The sequence below is a fragment of the Quercus suber genome, unplaced genomic scaffold (assembly GCF_002906115.3).
Source record: "Quercus suber isolate HL8 unplaced genomic scaffold, Cork oak 2.0 scaffold_671, whole genome shotgun sequence".
NCBI lineage: Eukaryota > Viridiplantae > Streptophyta > Magnoliopsida > Fagales > Fagaceae > Quercus > Quercus suber.
In genome coordinates, this window is record NW_027070112.1 from 198,513 (window position 1) to 220,230 (window position 21,718).

The 21,718-nt window shown below is 37.2% G+C and overlaps 1 protein-coding gene across 1 annotated transcript; it reads right to left on the reverse strand.

Annotated features, from left to right (window-relative positions):
* Positions 1 to 209: 209 nt before the first annotated feature.
* LOC111986801 (protein-tyrosine-phosphatase IBR5) lies at positions 210 to 7,840 on the reverse strand. The gene is made up of 6 exons (XM_024018482.2): positions 7,555 to 7,840; positions 7,149 to 7,448; positions 4,705 to 4,804; positions 1,696 to 1,753; positions 1,286 to 1,392; positions 210 to 750 (listed from the first exon to the last, which is right to left on the reverse strand). Exons 2-6 carry the CDS (start codon positions 7,383 to 7,385, stop codon positions 449 to 451), a joined length of 804 nt encoding a protein of 267 aa, XP_023874250.1. The 5' UTR covers positions 7,386 to 7,448; positions 7,555 to 7,840; the 3' UTR covers positions 210 to 448.
* Positions 7,841 to 21,718: the final 13,878 nt, after the last annotated feature.

Consider the following 21,718-nt stretch of genomic DNA (forward strand, 5'->3'; position numbering starts at 1 on the left):
CATTTCTTTAATGCAATGGACAATGATTTTATGCAGCATAATCTGCAAGAATGGCCTATACACCGACATATAGCCTTTTAAGTAAACCCTAAACCCTCCAAACACCGCCGCCACCCCACAAAACCAAATTAAAAAAAAAAAAAAAAAAAAAAAAAAAAAAAGGAAATAATGAAATTAAATCATGAGAGCATTGAGGAAAGAGATAGATATACCCTACTAAATCACTCGTATAATATTTGGAATGAGTCAATATGATGTTGCACTTTTGAACATTAGACTCGAGAAAACAAGGCACCCATACTGACCAACATGTCAAATCTTACAAACCAAAACGTTTTTGAGAACTTTACTCCCACTTTACATCCAAATTGTGTCAAAAAGAAACTTTGAAAGTCAGGAATTTAACTTCTGACCACGGGATCTCGCAAAAGATAAAGAGACTGGAAAATCAAGAACCATCCATTTGAATATCACTGCCATTTGGATTCAGTATATTATCATTATTATTCTGAGTCTGGCCGGCTCCAAAAGTAAACTCGTTCAGAGCAATGTCTAAAGGAGGACGGGCAAAAATAGAGGTCGTACCAACATTGCTGAAAGCAGGAACAGAAACCGGATCATTAACCTTTGGGAAGCCAAAGCTAAACGAAGGAGGCACACCTGTAGGTGCAAAAACAGGCAGGACAGGGTTGCCAGGATCAATTGATCCAAAGATCTTCTGCTCATACTCCTGCAGTTGCTTGTAGACAGCTACATTAAGAAACAAAGAAATGAAAGTCAGAGATATGGGGGCCATCTCATTCATACTCCTGCAGTGGTTGATTTCAACTAACATGCATGCTTTAATTATTTGCAAGACAATTCCTTCAAATGATTAAGAGCTATCAAGAGCAATTCATCACAGCATCAGAATGGGACAGCTGCTATGCAAGTAATGTCTTGCAAAATGAAAAACTTTCAGAAGTTAAAAGCTTTGAAATATGAAATTTGCATGCTGATCCAACTCCATTTAAGACCCCAAACAAAGATGATTAAGAAAAGGGGAAAAAAAGGAAGTTATAAAAGATATCGGTTTCAGGTTTCAACCCATCCACCTTGCAATGTTCCAGAATCCACTATAGATTCCAATCAGCTTGCATGGCTTAACCAGTTAAAATCATGATCTGGGGCTTAACAATGTGGTAGTCCTTTCTGATATTCCATTTAACCAATTATCTGCAAAATAGCTAATAGCTAAGCAATTTGTTGCTTCTTCCTACAATGCGAAAATAGACCATGTGCATACCTTCAGATAATTCAACAGATGGTCTCCGCTCTTTCACCCACTGGTAACTTTGGGCAAGTCTCCATCCTTTGGACTTCATCAAGTAAGCCATTACAATTGCTGGTGACCTGTCAAGGGAACAAAAAGAGTACATCAGAAAAAAATATTTGGAGAATCCAAATCATCTGGTATGGAGGCCCCATTATGTCCAAATTATATTCCACCAGTAAAAGCTCTGGGATAGGGGCCCGCTAGGGTCTTTCACTATGGCTGGCATGTGATGCCCTATTTATAGCATTCTTGATGCATTTGCGGGTGGGTGGCTGACAGGTGTGGCTATTTGTGCTTTCTGTATGTTAACCTTAGCCTTGCATGTGCAGGGGGAGGGGGAGAGGACAAGAGACCCAAATTATTTTGCAGTAAAAATTTACCTATTTTTTCCAGACATGCAGTGCACCAGAACACGAGCTTTGTCCCTTTCACATTGCTCTGCAAAATCAAGCAAAAGTGAACTCAAACTGCCATCTAAAGTAACTGAGAATATCTTGTGGTACAATTAAAAATATCCAACAGTTAACCTTTAGTAAATTAGTACTAAAGTTTATTGTAAGCCACTTGGTTTCATTATAAATAAGCTAGCTAAAATTTGTTTAACCAAACTCCATAAGTAAATCATAATAGACAACCTTCCTTTTGTCAATCTTTAACTTCTTTAAATGCTGACGTTAAAGATTTGTTCTACACGGTGACTGATTTTATTGCATACATTTAAATCTGTAGTCTTTTTTTTTAGAGATAATTTCAATTATGGCATCCGCTCCTAATGATTGCTCTTTATCATCAGACCAAGACACCAATTGGTTTTTTGGTGTAGGCAGGAATCGAACCTAAGATCTTTTATTTGACGACAAGAGACTTTATCAACTGAGCTAACTAAAACCCACATTTAAAATTGTAATCTTGTTTTGTCAAGCTTGATGATATCAGAAATAAAGGCTTTCCTCTATTATCCTTCTGACCCTCCATTAGCCACTCTTAGTCCAAGTGCCTTACATCATTTGACTTAGGGTCCTATGTAAAAATGGCTCCACCAGAGGAAATAAATCACCAAGAGAGAGAAGAATAACCAACATGAGGGTCAGAGGGTGACAAGAGAACTCACCCAAAGGTGTACCTAAGGCTGGGAGGCCTTAAAGGCTGTGGGACTCTTGGGAATATTTTGCTAATGCAGGATAGAAGAATAGTAGGGGAAAAAAAAAAGACAATTGATCAGGCACATATACTCTCTCCACACTTTTCAGCTCTATATAAGATGGCTTTCACCGGATTTTTTCAAGGTGTAACGACCCAATGATAACTGGATGAGGTCCGTTTTATGAGAGGAATCAAGAGACATAGGGGACAAGTGGAGTAATCCATGGTGCATCGCTGGGTATTTTAATGTTGGGTGATTTCCCAGTGAGAGGATAAGGGACATAAGATTTACGCCAACAATGGGGGAATTTTCAGATTTGATTGATGAGAGACATTTAATTGTCCTTCCTCTGGGGGAGAAATTTTTACCTGATCTTATAATCATGAGAAATCCACCAGACCTGGATTGATCCTTTCTAGTTTCAACAGATTGGGAGGAACAATTTGAGAAATCCATCCAAAGTATTCTAACTCAAACTGTGTGAGACTATTGTTCCATCCTTTTAGACGGTGGCACTCTCAAACGTGGCAAAGGTCCGTTCAATTTAAAACATGTGGTTCAAAGCTAAAGGATTTTGGGAAAAGGTGAAGCTTTGGGGGAAAATTATCAGTTTGACACCTAGCTATGTTTTAACTAGGAAATTGAGAGCATTGAAGGAGGATCCATGGGAATGAAATGAGACCAATTTGGCAATGTAGGGATTTGGAAGAAGTCAATTTTGGATGGTTTAAAGGAGCTTGACAAAAATGAGGTATCAGCAGTCCCTTTGGTTGAGGAAAGATTACAAAGGGATGACCGAAGTCAGAATTCAAAAAAATTGTACATCTACAAACGATTAGTCAAAGACAAAAAATCTAGAGCCGTTTGACTACAATCTTTCAAGTTAGGGTGAATGGCAGAAGAGTTCTTGATAGCTCCCACATTCTTTTTGTAGATGACACCATTGTATTTTGTGATGCCTCACCTGAACAACTTGGTTATCTTCATTGTGTGCTTATTTCCTTTGCAGCCATATCCGGTCCTAATCTGAATCTGAGCAAAAGCGAACTGGTCCCAATGGATGAAGTAGAAAACCTGGAGGGTCTTTCTGAGTCATCTTAGGGTGCAAGGTTGGTTTACTACCTATGACCTACCTAAGCCTATTTTTGGGCTTTCTTTTCAAATCCAGTAGTATCTGGAATCCTATTTTGGAAAAGATGGGTAAAAAGTTAGCAAGATGGAAAAAGCTACAACTATCTAAAGGAGGGAGGACAAATTTGATCAAGGATACGTTATCTTCCTTCCCAACTTATTTCATGTCTTTGTTTATGATATCTACCCTTGTGGCCAATAAGTTGGAGAAGTTTCAAAGGGAATTCCCCATAAATTTCATTTGGTGGAATGGAGAGTGGTTTGTTCCCACATAAAAGAGGGAGGTTTGAGCATCGGGAAACTCAGTTCATTTAACTAAGGGCTTCTCAAGAAGTGGCTATGGCACTATTTTAATATTAGCTACAGCATATTCCAACAACAACCACCACCAAAAGAGGAATAAAAAGAAGTGATGTACCTCAAATTCAGTTACATCCTGCTATTTATCATACTTAACAAAAATAAATAAAAATCCTGCTAGTTACACTGAAATTTACTTGTCATCAATTAAAAGGATAAAAAAAGGGAGGGTATGTTTGGTTGAGAGGATGGGAAAATTGGGCGACAAAAAGATAAGGAGGAAAGAAAACAAAACTTTGTTTTTCCCATGAGTTTTTGGTATGAGGGATAGAAAAGTGAAAGGATAGAAATAATATTGCTATTATGCCCTTTTTTTTAGTTTAAAACAATGGGAGTGTCAGAGGTAATTTGGAAGGAACAAAGCCTGGGTGGAAACTCCCCACCCACCCCATATTCTTTACTCTCCCTTTTTACTCCAACCAAACAAAGGAAAATCATAAATCATATTTTCCTCTCCCCTTTCCACCTTCTCCCCTTTTCACCCCAAGCAAACACAACATAAGAAAAAAGAGAATTCCTTCTTATAAGAAAACTGCCATGCCTGTTTGGCTTTCCCTTTTTAAACCACCCTTTTCTAGGTACAGTTTTTCAAATAACCCATTTTCAAATAGCCGAAAAAATAAACAGTGCCAAATGGGCACTAAAAGTCTAAAACAACTCCAATGAACAGCAAAGTAATGCACAAGCATCTAAACAAAAAGCAGCAACTGAACCAAAGAATATAAACTCATTAGCACAAGGAGGAAAATCATACCTAAAAATTGAATTGCATCATCAAAAGGCAAAGTTTTGTCCTCTTGCAAGCAGTGATAGGTGAATGAATTCTTGTAGAGATTTTGACAAGCAGGTACTGTCTGCATATATGCAAAAATAAAAAAAAAATAAAAGTAATAAGAGAATGTCAGCCCTTTTATTGTACTAGATCAACTAAGTCATTGTTTTACATGAACAGATGAAACCAAGATATAGTTTCTGGTATGATTCATTTTCTCATATCTCCACAAATGTTTTACAAGATGCAACCCAAAAGAAGGTATTTGAAATTGATAAATGCAACTAAAAAGTGTAGAAATATGAACAGCCACAAACAAGCACTCTCCTAGACACCCTTAGAAGTTCACATTAGCTAAATCTAGATAAACTCATTCTCTTTGTTATATCCGCATTTCATAAAACTTCCCATGCTTATGTACAGTATTGGACTACCTCAAGAATCACATGACAAATATTAGTCCACCTATTAATTTATGAAATACTACCGATTGTAAAAATAACTAAACAACCTCCTTATTTTAACTACTTGGATTTGAATAAATAAACTGTCATTTGTCATTCAATTCTAAACAAGGCTAAATTTTCAGTTATAAGTCACATGCCTATTGGTATAAACCCCATTCACCTTCATGTAGCCTTCACATTGTACTTTATAGCTTCTTAACCATTTAAGTTGTTTCACCCAACTTGTCCTCAATTCATGTTGCTCCCATTTAAACGGCATGTTACTTCTTAGCCCCAAACTTTTGACATAAAAAAAATCATGAATACGTTATAGCTCTATAGATGAGTTGTTTGATGTTCTAGGGAGTAGGCTGTAAGCAAGGTTCATTCCCCATGAAATATCTGGGTCTCCCTTTGGGTGCCAAATTCAAAGAAAAGACAATTTGGAACCCAATTCTTGAGAAGGTGGAAAGTAAGTTAGCAGGATGGAAATGTTTATATCTCTCTAAGGGGCTACAATTACTTTAAAAATTAAAAGTACTCTATCCAATTTACCGACCCATTTCTTGTCCTTATTTCCTATCCCTGTTGTTGTGGCCAATCGTATTGAGCAACTTCAACGAACCTTTCTTAGTTTCTTTGGAGTGGTTTGGGAGACGATTTCCATTTGGTAAAGCGGTCTAAGATTTGTGCTCCTCCCCAATTTGGGGGGTCTGGCTATTAGGAGTTTGAGATGTTTTAATGAAGCTTTGTTGGGGAAATGGTTGTGGATATTTGGGATTGAGAGAGAGGTGTTGTGGAGGACAATGATTGGGGTTAAGTATGGCTAAGAGGAAGGTGGTTGGTGCTCTAATTCAGTTACTAGTCCTAATGGGGTGAGTCTGTGGAATACTATAAGATATGGTTGTACTGTCTTTTCTTGCTACATTCAGTGTGAGGTTGGGGATGGGTATAGAGTGAAGTTTTGGCATGATATTTGGTGTGGGGAGAGCCCTCTAAAAATGAGTTTCCAAGAGTTATTCAGAATTAGTCGGGATAAGGAGGCTAATGTGGCAGCTGTAATGAAGTTTTCCAAGGGGATTCTTTATTGGGATCTCAATTTCATGAGAGCTGTTCTAGAAGTCTTTGTTCAATTTTATGGACATTATTTATGGCATTTCTTTGAGTAAAATGGTGGGGAGGATAGGATGTGTTGGAAGATAGCCAAGTGTGGTTTTGACGTGTTAATGATCACTCCTTCCTTTGGAAGAGCATTTGTAAGCCAAAGGTCTCGCAGCTTTGGAGAAAATTCTGACGAATTAATAATTTACAAAAAAAGAATGTTCGGATTTTGAATTGGTGTTATTTGTGTAAAGGTAGCCGGGAATCAGTAGACCATCTTTTATTTCATTGTCCTATTATCACTAAGTTGTGGTCTGTGGTTTTCATCTTGTTTGGAATCCATTGGGTGATGCCAAGGACTGTAGTTGATCTATTAGCTTGTTAGCAAGGAAAGCTTGGGCGTCATCATAATGAGGCTGTTTGGAAGGCTGTCCCTCATTGTTCAATGTGGTGGATTGGATGGGAAAGTAATAACGGAGCTTTGAGGATTTAGAAAGGAATTTACCGGAACTGCAATTGTTTCTCTAGAACTTTATTGGATTTGATGTCAGCTGTGGGAAGTCACTGTTTATTTCGGTTTGTGATTTGATTGATGTTTGTAATTGGAATGTTTGATTGTTTTTGGTCCCTAGTTGTATACAACCTGTATACTTGGTGACTCTTCCTTGGGATCAATAAAATTTCATTAGTTATGAAATACACACATGTATGTGTGAACAAATACCACAACAAAATCCAATTCCAAATCACAAATTCAATCAAGGTGATAATTTCATTGAACACTCAAATAGACTAGCACTAAGACAATGTATAAAACAACCAAAACATTCATAGCCTTAATAAACCAATTCCAAATCAAATATTAGAATACCAACTTACATTGAGAACACGAGAGATTCCCTGAGTCTTGAGAAGTTCCGAGCGTGAAGCGTTATCATAGCTACCTAGATAGAGAAACTCAGACAAGATCTCCGATGGAAAGGCGCTGACTTGAATCGAAGTTTTCTCAGCCGAAGCCGGAATCCGGTGGCCACATATCCCACATACCTCTCCTTCTTCGTATTTGTGATAGTGCCCACAAACCCCACAAGGGTTCTCTCTCTCCCTCTTCCTCATAGCCCAAAACACAAAATAAGCGTAAATCACAAAACAATAAAGACCCAGATGAGGAAACGGTTTCTATATCAGAAAACAATGAAGACCCAGATTAGATAACAGGGAATAAAGTCTAAACCAATAAGGAATTTCAACAAAAGGAGTGAAAATATTAAAGATTTGTGCTTGCCTAAAGTGTGCAAAGAGAGAGACAGAGAGAGTGATGTAGCTTCTTCCTAGTTCTCTCCTTTCTCTGATCAGATTGTGTACTTGGATTTGTTATTTTGCTCTCTTGGGTGTAACCAGGTTGTCCTTGTTTAGGCGGTACAGCTACTAAGTTAAGAGATCGAGCACGCATTTATTTGTGACTAATGAGAAAAATAAATAGAGTAATATATATTGGGTTTTGAGAAAAAACTAATAAATAAGAGGGTTCTTGATTCTTTGATGGGGGCATAGGCATTTTGTTAATGAAAAGCCCAGATTTTGTAATTGTCCTGCTCTTTTGATCGCATACGACTTTGCCAAAAACCCTTAGGTCCACCATCCATAATTACCCAATCATGCAGTGCCACATAATTACCCTTTACAAATTTTTCTTTATTGGCACCTTTTACTATTATATGCCATATCATTTCATTTGGTATTGGATTAAACAAAAACAAAAAAGTAAATTCTTGGTCAAAAAAAAAAAGAAAAGTAAATTCAATAGATGGTTTTTTTTTTTTTTTATTTGGGGCCCATAGGCACAGGTAATTTTAGGCTATGTTTTCAGTTAGGCAAAATAATTAAAATTAAAAAATAATTAAAGGAGGAAGAGGAGGAGAAAATCCAAAAATAGCCAAATTGGGATTTCCAATGGGAGCCATGGTAAGAGGGAAACTAATAATATCTTCAGTTTGTAAGTATAGTTCATCATGCATATCAATTTTTTTTTTTTTTTTATTTGGGGCCCATAGGCACAGGTAATTTTAGTCTATGTTTTCAGTTAGGCAAAATAATTAAAATTAAAAAATAATTAAAGGAGGAAGAGGAAGAGAAAATCCAAAAATAGCCAAATTGGGATTTCCAATGGGAGCCATGGTAAGAGGGAAACTAATAATATCTTTAGTTTGTAAGTATAGTTCATCATGCATATCAAATTTGTATTCTTCTCCAAGAAAATTTGTCAAAGGTTTAAAATTAAAATGAACTCTTTAGGAATGTAAATTTTCTATCTCACTTTTTGTGTTCCACTATATATTTTACCAATCACAATTTACTATGTATTCATTTAATTTTCCTTATAAAATTGCCTCAGTTTAAAATGGAAAAAAAAAAATACACATGACATACCATAATTGGTAGAGCATAAAATGAAATAATAAAGAGGGGATTGAAGACCCATAGCCCCTCCTCAATATTCATAAGAAAAATTATTTTTGGTCAAAATACATTGTTGAACCTTAAAAAAAGTTTACCTTCTAAACATTTTTTGGCCCCTAATGTTTCAAGAGAGCTATGTTAGTCTTTGAAGTTTAAAAAATTTGCACTATTGGTATTTGAAATTGTTAGTGTACAATTTTTTTTTAACACCTAATTTTATTTAAGTACCACCTATTTATTTTCAAACACCACTAATAAGTTATTGGACTTTCCCAAATATTTTTGCCCTATTATTATGTTAACCACAAATATTTCATATCTTATTATCTACATTGGGTCATAATATAAACTATCACAAAAAGCCCAAAAAAACTCATATCTTATCCAATTTTATTATTATTATTTAATAAAGCCCAAAACCGGCCCTATGAGCCCAATGCACACACCCCATTCTATTTAAAGCCTAAGAATACTTTCTCAAAAAAAAAAAAAGCCTAAGAATACTTATGCTTGGCAATATTTGAAAAGCCTATGATTCAAGTCCATGGCAAAACAATTTTATCAATGAAATTCAAACCCATAATCAAAGCCCATGGTTTAAACCCATGGCAATTTTACAATGGAATTCAAATCTATAATCAAAGCCCATGATTTAAACCCATGGCAATTTTATCTATCAAAAGCCCAATTCACATTGACAACATTATCAAAAGCCCAGTTCTCGCTGCCAATATCAAAAAACTAAATTCTCATTGGCAACATCAAAAGCCCAATTCTCATTAACAACATCAAAAGCCCAATTTTCACTACCAATATCAAAAACTCAATTTTCATTGACAATATTGAAAGTCTAATTCTCACTGGCAATATTGAAAGTCCAATTCTCATTGGCAATATCAAAAGCCCAACTTACATTGGCACCATTAAAAGTCCAAGCTAACTACTTGGCACTATTTTATCAAAAGTTCAAAGTTATTAATACTTGACAAAATACTTTATCATAATTATTTCACTTAAAAGCCCAATAATGAACAATACATTAAGTTTTTAAACCTATTACTATAATGTTACAAGATCATGGAATTTGTGGAAATTATCTATTCTCAACCCATGACAATCATCTTATAAAAACTCATGGAAAGTTATGATTATCTTAAACGCATGAAATTTGTTTGTTTATACCATATTATAAACCCATGGAATTTATATGAAAACCCATGGTCACTATTTATCTTATACATTCTTAATATTTATTTCCAAAACTCATGATAATTATTCACCTTATTATGATTATCTATAGAAAAACCCATTAGAATATCACATTAATCCACTATAGTGGTTGTTACCATATTTTATTTGAAACCCATGGATATTGCCTCTATTTAAAACCCATGGTAAATATTATTCTCAAGAAATATTGGAGGTCATTATTTTAAAGCCCCAAAGAAAATATCATTTACAAAAATAATCCATAGCAAAAATTATGAAAAACTATACAATTTGTTATTTAAAGCTCATGAAAATTAATACTCAAAACCTATCATAAATGTGACCCATTTGTTTCTGTGGATGACAGTTTACTGTTCTGCAAAGCTAATGACCAAGAAGGCCATAAACTCATTGAGATCCTTGAGCTTTTCGAAGCTGCCTCTGGTCAGAAAGTAAATGCTGAGAAGTCCTCTGTTTTTTTCAGCCATAATACTCCCCATGAAAAAAGGTGTGCGATGTTGAACATCCTTGGCCCAATGCAAGACACTTGACATGGTAAATATTTGGGTCTTCCATCCATTATTGGGAGATCTAAAACTGAGGTGTTTGCAGAAGTAAAGGAAAAAGTTGGGAGGAAGTTAGCGGGGTGGAAGGAAAAATTATTGTCCATGGAAGGAAAGGAGATCCTGATAAAGGCCGTGGCGCAAGTGGTCCCTACCTATACCATGAGTTGCTTCCTAATTCCGAAAGGGCTGTGTGAGGAGATTGAATGAATGATAAGGAAATTTTGGTGGGGGCAAAGACAAGAAGAGTCAAAGATTGCTTGGGTGATTTGGGAAAAAATGTGTAAAGCAAAGTCAAATGGGGGCACGGGCTTCCGAAATTTACAAGCTTTTAACCTAGCAATGATTGCTAAGCAAGAATGGAGACTCTTGTCAAATTCGGATTCTCTTTGTGCCAAAGTCTTTAAAGCTAGATACTACCCAAATGGAGACATTTTAAATTCAAAGTTGGGATGCAGCCCTTCATATACCTGGAGAAGTATTTTCAAGGGACTTGAAGTGATCCGGAAGGGTACTCGGTGGATAGTAGACAATGGAAGGCTCATTCATATTTGGGAGGACAAATGGCTTCCCAACCCAACAACTTATAAGGTAATATTTCCTCCCCAACCTTTTGATGATTTCCCTATGGTCTCAGCCTTAATTTATGAGGATACTAGAAGATGGAAGGTTGACACCCTGAAGTCTTTATTCCTCCTTTTTGAGGTTGAAACCATTCTCAATATTCCACTTAGCCATAGTCTTCCTAAGGACAAAATAATTTGGATAGGGAATAAAAGGGGGGAATTCTCAGTGAAAAGTGCGTACTATGTGGCCCTCTCTGTGATTAACTCATCAGATTATGGGGGGAGCTCTCATGATGATCCTAGAATTCCTCTTTGGAAGCGGATTTGGCAATTAAAGATTCCCTCAAAAATAAGAATTTTATGTTGGAAGGCTTGTGTTAATGCTTTACGAACTATGTTAAATTTAAGAAAAAGGGGGGTGAATACAGATGGAATGTGTCCCGTGTGTAGATTGGAGGTTGAATCTATTTACCATGCTTTCTTCAAGTGCTGGTGTCAAGAATATTTGGGATCTATGAAAGGAGTGTCCAGTGGTGATTGGGGCTAAAAACATGGATTTTTCGGATTTGGCATTGAAGATCTTAGAGGTTGGAACTCCTAGAGACATGGAGATGCTGGTAGTGGTGGCTTGGGCAATTTGGTATAGAAGAAATTTGAGAGTGTTTGAGGTGGTTTGGCAGGGGGTAGAGCAGGTCTGGAATCATGCTATTAGTATGCTCATTGATTATAAAGAAGCTGTGAAGTTTTGTGGGTTGGGTCCCTCGGCCTGTGAGGTTAGCTGGAAAAAGCCTTAAGCTAGGGTCTACAAGATAAACACTGATAGGGCTACAGCTGTTGATGGTAAGCAGTCAAGTATAGGAGTGGTAATTAGGGACTCTAGAGGAGAGGTGGCTGTTGCTCTCTGTAGAGTTTTGCCTGGTTGCTACTCGGTGGATGAGACTAAGGCGCTGGTTATTGAGGCGGGGATTTTGCTTGCAAGAGAATTGGATCTACATCAAGTCATTGTGGAATCGAATTCACTCTCAGTTGTTCAACGAATTTTGGCAAAAGATGTCAATGGAGGCCTAGGCCATATTGTCCATGGTATTTGTGGTTTTCTTGAAGACTTCAAAAGTTGGCAAGTTCGGCACTTGAAAAGGGATTTCAACAAGGTTGCACATGAGTTGGCCCACTTTGCTAATTGTAATGATATAAACCAGGTATGGAGGGGTATGTCTCCCCCTGTGCTGAGAAACCTGGTTCACCTAGATTGTTTGTAGCTAGGCTGATTCTTACTCTTTGTTGTAGTTTAGTTTCTGGTTTAATGAAAGCATCTCTCTTAAAAAAAAAAAAAAAAACTATCATAATTATTTATTAAAGCTCATGGATTCATTTTATTTCTACTAACAACTAAAACCCATGTGGAATAAAAATCCATGACAATATACGGTAGCTTTATCCATTTTGTAGGGCTCACAATGAGAAAGCAAAAGGATTGGCCCAAGTGAAGAGAACTATCAAGTCAGAGGCCCACCAAAATACTCAGCCCTCATAACCAAGCCCAACATTAAATCTCAGCCAAAATAACCCATGTGTGCAAACTGACCTCGATGGAGAACTCCATTTAGTTTTGCCTTCCGCTGGAGGTAACCTCAAGAAACAACCAAGCTCCCAAACCAAATTAGGAGTTGGCCACCTATGCCACTGCCAATTCTGATGTGAACAGTACCAGAGGCTGACACCTAAAGGCTAATGGGCAATAAATACCCTTATTTCCCAAGTTTTGGTCACAACTCAAGGAATTCATAACCAAGACCTCCAAGTTCATGAAATCCTAATTCAGGTAGTTTATTTTATTACTAAATATGTATGTAATTGGTTCATGAACCAAGCCCATGAATCCTAAAAGGGAAATTTTAGGAACATGTGGTTTGAAGGACATAAAGGAATCTCTAACGGAACCCTCTGAAGTGGACTTCAACTTTGACACCTCGCTTGGGGTGTTGAATGCTACTTCCTAGGGTCCAAATCTCAGTTGCAGCACTAGAATTCCTCCTTAATACTCGCCTTAATCCTATTGGCTGAACACAATCTCAAAATTCTTAGCATTTAATGCAAGATTATGCTAATTTCTACCTATGCGTGACATTGCCCAAAAAAGCAAAATAACCCCAAAAGCAAATCTCTCATTTTAGGCCAAATCCTAGGATAATTCTATCAACTATTCTGCCCCTGAATCAGTCCTACTTTTTGGACTTTTGCTAATTAATGCTCCCCTAAACTCCCTTATAAAAGCCTAAGCATACCAGCCTACAAGACACACCAACCCCTTTAAAATTTCTGATTTTCTTGTCAATTTGCTTTTGGTTTAGTTCTCCCGAAGCTCATAAATCATTCCCCTAGCCCACACTCACTTAGTTTCAAACATTCCCTTTCCTTTTGTTCATATTCACAGCCCACAAATGCCTCCTAATTAGTCACAAACAACCCTTTACCCATTAAAGACTTAGTTTCAGCATTAACTCTATCATATCATCACAAACTTACATACCCACTCACTCAAAACAGCCTATACTACCCTATTCATGCCCCACATATATATTCCCTAAGAATCTTAGTTCAACATTTGCTGCATTGAGCTGGAATCTCTCTCTCCCTTCATTCCATCCTATTTTTTCCTCTTTTACTTGTAATTAAAAAGAAAGGCATAATGTTTTGGATACTATGAAAGTTTTCCCTTATGTTGACTTAATAATAAGAAGAAAAACATATAATTTTTATCATGTAAATACACTTATTAACTTGTTAGACGTCTATCGTTGGAAGTCTATCATATTCACTGTCGAACCATTTTTCCTCTTGTGTACTTTTACATTAATCAACTATGGAGGAAATGCATAATTTTTACTATGCAATTCATGTATTGATTTTCCAAACATTTACAGTTGGAAGTTTCTCTTGCTTACCGCTAGACTATTATTTAAGCATTTGTTGTGGTGGGTCATCATTTGTACTAACTTATCTTTGTAGGAGGTATTTTTGGGGCCTTATTATAATTTTTGTTGGATGCAACCTAAACCTTGAGCAAAATGGGTCTTTCACACTTCATCGATAGCCTTTGGGCCATGTTCCAAGCCTCAAGTCGAGTCTTAATCTTGACTCTCCTAACATCATGTGGGCGACGAAAAATGCCCCGAACAGAAATTAAAAAAAAAAAAAAAAAAAAAAAAAAAACTAACTAACGAAAGTTGATGGAGAGACCAATAATGCTCATCTTTTTAAACTTTATGAACCAAAAATGCTATTTTTTTAACTTCAGAGGCCAAAAAGACTAGGTAAATTTAGATACCAATAATGTATTTATGCCATTATTTTAGTAAACAATCTCATAGCATATGTGGGTCTCACATCAGTGTATTTATGCCTATATATATGAGAAAAACTTAAATATAGTACCTTATGTCTTGTGCCTTAGGTTCCCCTCTTAAAATTATGACATGTGGCAACTTAACCAAATTCCTAAATGGCGTTAACTTAAAAACATTTATCTTTCTTGGTGAGAAAATAAAACTCGATCTCTCTTTCATTTGCTAGAGAATAGAGATTTAAAAAAAAAAAAAAAAAATTTCTTTCAATTCTATAATGGCAAAAATCTTTGCAGAACCTCCAAATCCAACACCTTTGCAACACACACACCAAAAATCTGAATCAAACTTAGACCTTAAACCTAGGCTTTGCAAAACCTCCAAATCCAACACCTTCACAACACTCATTCCCTCTGTCTTCATCTTCTCCTTCCCTTTCTTAGGAAATCTGAAATCCATTGCCCTCCATGTCCCTTATGCAAAATTGACTCCCTCTCGTCCCAAATCAGATCCAAAGAGCTCCACTTGTTTTGCGAAATTGATTATGGTGTTATTTGGTCTTTAATTAGCAGTGTTAATTTTAGTAATGATGATAGCGTAATGTTGATGAGGTTTTAATGGGTGTATTGGGTGGTGGGAAGGTACAGTATAACTCTAGCAAAGAGCAAAGAAGGGGGTTGAAGAGAAAGGTTCCTCACATGAAGAAGGGGGTTACGAGAGATGGGTTTCTCACGCAATGAAACTGTTTTAAATTAACACCGTTTAGGAATTTGGTTAAATAGCCATATGTCAGGATTTTAAAAGGGGGAACATAAGGTACAAGACATAAGATACTATATCTAAGTTTTGCCCACACACGCGCACACACACACACACACACACACATGCACACACACACACACATATATAGGGTTGAGTTCAAGTTACACTTGGTGTAACTCTAAGTAATGTTACAGCACTCAATATTTTTTAATTGAATGCAAATTTTGATAAATTCACCATTAGATTACATTATCTTCGTATATTCTCTATACTTGCAAAATTTCAAGGTGATTAAAGATTAATAACCATGTCATCAATCAATTGTTTAAATTCAAGTTTTCGTAGTTTAAAATAATACATAAAATATGATTTTATGAATCGAATGGTATATAACATCCAATTGACATGAATGTTAAGAACATATAGAATACATAATTCTACGGTGGGATTTTCAAAATATAAATTTTATAACAAATTATTGATTGGTGTAACATTATTTAGAGTTACATTAGATGTAACATAAACCCAACCCGTATGTGTGTGTGTGTGTGTGTGTGTGTGTGTGTGTGAAGGTGTCCTCAAATGGCTAGGTCAATGTATTTGGTGGCCTAAGGCAACAACTTTAATATAGCATTTTTTATTATTTAAATATTAATTAACTCATATTTATTTAACTTTTAATATCTTTTTTTTTTCTTTACTTAAAATATATATTTCTTGCCTTTGGAGATGCAAATTATTACTTAAGTTTTTGTGTTTATGTTCTGCTAACATTTTATTTTCAATTGATAATAAGGCTAAGGGTTTGATTGGTAGGAGGATTTTTGTTTTTATTTTCAAAACAGTATAAAAATAATTTTCAAAAAATTGAACTTAAAACTAGTTTTTAGATAATAATTTTTATAATTTATGTGTTTGGCTCTTACTTTTAAGAACAATTTTCAAAATACTAAAAACAAAAATAATTGTTTGAGAAACCATTTCTATTTTTGAGATTTTTTAAAAAAAAAAATCAAAAAGTAACTTGTAGAATTCATAAATTACTTTTTTTTTTTGTGTGGATAATAATAAGGGAATAGAACTCATCATGTTTTTTTTTTTTTTTTTTAATGATAAGTTTCAAATTTGAAATATGAGAATTCTTTTTGTGATAAAGATAAACTTCTTAATTTAAGAGGTAAAAGAGTTTGGACAAATATGTGGGGTCAACTGTTTTCAATTTATTTACAACTATATCATTAAAAATATTTTCTGTATCATGAAAACACTCCCTTAACCATTTTCAAAATCCTATTTTAAATCAAGAAAATAGGATATAGTTTTTTGAAAATTGTATTTTGAAAATATTAGCCAAACAATAAATTCAAGTGTGGGACCCATCATTTTATGGATTACAAAACAAAAAACTATATTTAAATATTCGTACCAAACAGCCCCTAATATGCTCAAATAGGATGCAATCAATATCAATTTTGAAAAAAATATTCTATTATGTTTTTGTAGGGGCGGGTTTTGGTTCTTAAGTCTAAAAGATGAATGGATTAAGGCCCAAAGAGCCTAATACAACTAAAAAACTAGGTTTCAATGAAGTGGAAAATGCCCTCAATGGGCTAAACATGGTAAGAGAGCAAGGACAAACAATGAATAGACAAATGTGGTGCACAGAAATTCTTCCTTGGCAATGTCCGAGGAGAGTAGTTCTTGAATATATTTCTCTTAGATTTGATTACAGTTGCAGTTCTTAATACTATAGTATTTTCTCTATAGATTTTCTGCCCCCCTTCTTAGAGGATCTCTCACATTATATAGCTCCCTTTAGGCGATCTTGGCTCTCAATTTGTTGATCATCCAGTCCACCACTTGAGTACTTGTCCCATCAAACACCTTTCCAAACCTCTTGTGAGTTGCAACGGCCAAGGTAGCACTATTCAGGGTCTTCTCCACATAAATTCTGCTAGGAGATTTGGTGGGTTGCATTAAATGTGGGGGCAGTCACCATCCCTTAAGTCATGTCAGGGCTAATCCCTTCTCCAAATCTTTTTCTCAACAGTAGGACCTCTTTTGGTAATATGCCATTGACATGGCCTTACTGTCGAGCGCATGGCCTCTTCGGCACGATAATTAACTCCTCGGCCATGGATATGACACGTGGCACAGGTACCTTATTTAAATTCTTGTGCCCCCATAATAGCCCCTCAAAACTCTAGTTTTTTCCTCTTATCCGAGGAGAAAAATGAGGTTTTGACTTTGGAATACTAATTTCGCACATTTCTTTGATTTCTACACGTGAAAGAGTCACTTCGCGTGTCCTACAACCATTCTGGTGCTTCGAAGTCCGCAACATCTCATTAAATGCTCTAGGCAGCACTTTGTTCCCTACATTCTATGGTAAGATGGAGATCCTACGACTGGCGTTTCTCCTTAAATTTTGGGCGGGATAATTCTTACCCAATTCCACCCCCTATATAAGGTGCCTGAGGGAATCATTTTTCCCACTTTATAAATCTTCGAGCTCTTCAGAATTCCCAAACTCTTAAACCTTCAAGGCTTTCCAAATTTCTAAGTCTTCCAAATCTTTCAAAAAAATTGAAAACCTTTAAGAAGTTTCGGAAGCAACTCTTGTGCTTATTCTTATAAGTTCTTTCACTTTTAGGTTCTTTTCTCCTTGGCCAATTTCCTCGGCCTTCTATTCTTTATTTCCTTTCCTTGAAAATTTCTTTCACTTCACCTTAGTCTGCTTAGATGGGTAGATTTGCTCACCTTGTAGACTCTCTCGCCGGTATGGAGGGATTTAGGGCTAAGTACCACATTCTCCAAGGAGTTTCCTTGCAGTATTGTGCTTCGAGTCAGTGGCTTACCCATAGAGGGGAATAAAGGTCGTCATTCCATGATTGCCTTCATAGAAGGGAGAATGAAGCTTTCCATAGGTAGAGTAACTAGGGACTACCTGATCGCCCATAGGTTGTGCCCCACCAATACACACCTAACTTGTTTAGGGTCTTGGGTAGTGTGGACACTCTTAACGAGCAAATGGGACTAAAACTCACCTAGCATATTGTTTGGATGTATGAGTGCCACCTGCTCAAAGATGTAGGGTATTACCTTAAGTTTAGATCCTCGGTTGTCAGGCTCGTCTCATGCATTTCCAAATCCAATAAGGGCATGAAGGATGACTTTTTGTTAGTCTCGGGTGAATGGCACTACGGTCTATACTGCCCAGTTCGGGAGGGAGAGCCAGGTGGGGTGCCATAGGTTTAGGTTTTTTATTTTATTTTATTTTATTATTATTAACACGGTCATTGGTTTATTAGTTTTGCTGCCCTCTCTTTTCCTTTCGTATTTGTTTCTTTTTAATGAAGGGCTTCATCGTTTTGACCGTGGTTTGCTTCTCGACTATTTTTGCAGATAAAAGGCATGTGGCCCCCAACATCAATTTCGTCAACGTCGTGGACCTCAACAAAGTACTAAGGTTAGAGGTGTTCATGAGCGAGGACAGACAGTTAAGAGCTGTCCACCTCATCCTCAACTTCAAGCCCTTGTCAAACAAGTTTCAAGATGTAGGCCACGCAATAGGAGCAGGTAATCCTCGGTTGGCGCAGATAGATGTCTTGATGCTTGGGTTCCTTACCCGAGAAGACATTATGCAAGTTGACTTGCTTGATTGCTTGTCACTCTCCAGTGAAGTGATGGTTCTAAGAGAAGAAACTGCTTCTTCGCGATTGTCGCTCGAGACCGAGATAGACTAATTTCATCTCGAGGATGAAAGAGAGAAGCAAGGAGAACCGGTGGTTCAAGTCTTGGACTCAGAAGACGAGCCCGACAGATTTTCAAGTGATCGTACCTCTGGTCTTGTCATCGCACGTATAGACGACAGCTCCAAGGAAGAAGAAGAAATGGCTCTGAATAGAAAAAAAGGCCTAAGGTCATGCCTATTACGTGGCCAAGGCTCTAAAGCGGCCTCTCCTACTGCCCAAGGATATGGACGCCTCGAAGAACACAAGGCAGTAGGATCTCTTTGTCCTTGAAGAAGGACTTAACCTTGGTGAGTTTCTCAACTTGGTCCCACTGATCTCGTGCTAGTCTCTTTGTTTACTTATCTCACGGAGTGTTTTTGTTGCCTTTGTGCAGGTTATCCAGGAGGTTTTCACCGTCGATGAGTGGGTGAAGGATGCCCACAATGAGGTGAGACTCACAGATAACCTTCGCGCGGAGGCCAACTAGTCCCTCGCTGTCGCCGAGGGAAAGTACAAGGAGTAGGCCTTGAAGCTGGCTACCACGAACAAGGACTGGAGGAGCGCGAAGGCTGGTCTTAGGAATGCCGAGGTGCAAACGAAACAACAACACCAAAGGCTCTACTATACCGAGATAGAGCTGGCCACGACTAAGCAGCAGGTGTTGGAGTTGAAGGCGGAGCTATCCAAAGCCAAGGAGGCTACCCAGGTGGCCCAAGCAGCTGCTAACACTGCAAGGCAGAAGTTTTATGACCTAAGAGTACAGGAAACAGAGGCTTGGCTAACTGAAGAGTTGGCTGGGGTTTGTAGGGAGTACTGCCTCGAGGTCTGGACTGAGGCCCTAAATATGGCTGGAGCTCTTGCGGACTCAAAGTGGAGGAAAGCTGAGAACGTCTTCTATCCCAAGGACCTCTGAGAATTCCCTGAGGTAGCCCCCGAGGAAGCTATCCCTACTCCAACTGCGGCTAAGCAACCACCTTCCACCCAGGCCCTTCTTCCCCTTCCCGTGGCCACTAAAAAGCCTAGCAAGGCTGGTGATCAAGGTAGGTGGGTGGAGGTGGCCAAGGGTAAAGAGGTTGGCCAGAGCAAAGTCCGGCCAGGGGACAAAGGCAAGGGCAAAAAAATCGCTCTCAAGGCGAAGGAGTCCAAGCTGGCCAAGCCTTAAGCCGTGGCCTAGGAGAAGAAGGCCGCTGATCCTCCTGTTCCTCTTCTGGTCAGCAAAAAAGACCCTCCCCTAGCGAAGGCTTAGTTTAGAATTTTTCTTTCTTTCTTTGTATTCTTAGCTTAGGATCTTTCTTTCTTTCTTTGTACTTTTTTTTTCTTTGGTTAGGGTAGTTTGCCCCAATTCATGATGTACTTTTTCCTTTTGTTGAATGAAAAGATATTATTTTTTGCCTTTGTGGACTTTTGTTTTTCCTACAATGTTTGTCTCTGGTTGGCTATAATCATTGTTTTTCCCTTTGCTGAGATTTTTAGATTGAGGGTGCTTCCAAGGGTGAATATCCACGTTTTAACAAAAGCGAGTAGTAATAATATGTTGTTAGCTAAAATAAATTAAATCTATGTAAACGGTGAGAAAAAATGACTATGTGCTGATACTGAAAACTATGTAATCAACATGGAGGTCCAAGTCTTTTAGAGATAATCAAAATGCTTAGTAGGAAAAGGGATAGACAAGTGTTAATTTATCCAAGGCGTATGATCCAAGGAACCAAACGTAGCCCAGGTTCTGTTCAACACTTAAACAAATAACCCATAATATTAATTTACCTAAGATATGTGGTCCAAGAAGCCAGGCATAACCAGGCTGATACTAAAAACTGTGTAATCAACATAGAGGTCTAAGTCTTTTAGAGATAATCAAAATGCTTAGTTGGAAAAGGGATAAACAAGTGTTAATTTATCCAAGGCGTGTGATCCGAGGAACCAGACATAGCTCAAGTTCTATTCAACACTTAAACAAATAACCCATAATATTAATTTACCCAAGGTATGTGGTCCGAGAAGCCAGGCATAGCCAAGGTTTTGTTTAATATTCACACACGTACTAGAGAGTGTTAATTTACCCAAGGCATATGGTCTGAGGAGTTAGGCATAATCAAGGTTTTGTACACTTAAGCAAATAATCAGGAATATTAATTTACCCAAGGTATGTGATCCGAGGAGCCAGGCATAAACAAGGTTCTGTTTAATATTCACACAAGTACTAGAGAGTGTAAATTTACCTAAGCCATGTGATCTGAAGAGCCAGGCATGACTAAGGTTCTGTTTAACACTTAATCAAATAACCAAGAATATTAATTTACCCAAAGTATGTGGTTTGAGGAGCCAGGCATAGCCAAGATTCTATTTAATATTCACATAAGTACTAGAGAGTGTTAATTTACCCAAGACATGTGGTCTGAGGAGCCAGGCATAACTAAAGTTCTGTTTAATATTCACACAAGTACTAGAGAGTGTTAATTTACTCAAGGCATGTGGTTTGAAGAGCCAGGCGTAATTAATGTTCTGTTTAATACTTAAGCAAATAACCAAGAATATTAATTTATCCAAGGTATGTGGTCTGAGGAGCCAGGCATAGCCAAGATTCTGTTTAATATTCACATAAGTACTAGAGAGTGTTAATTTACCCAAGACATGTGGTCTGAGGAGCCAGACATAACCAAAGTTCTGTTTAACACTTAAGCAAATAACCAATAATATTAATTTACGTAAGGTATGTGGTCCAAAGAGCTAGGTATAGGCAAGTTTCTATTTAATATACACACAAGTACTAGAGAGTGTTAATTTACCCAAGGCATGTGGTTTGAGGTG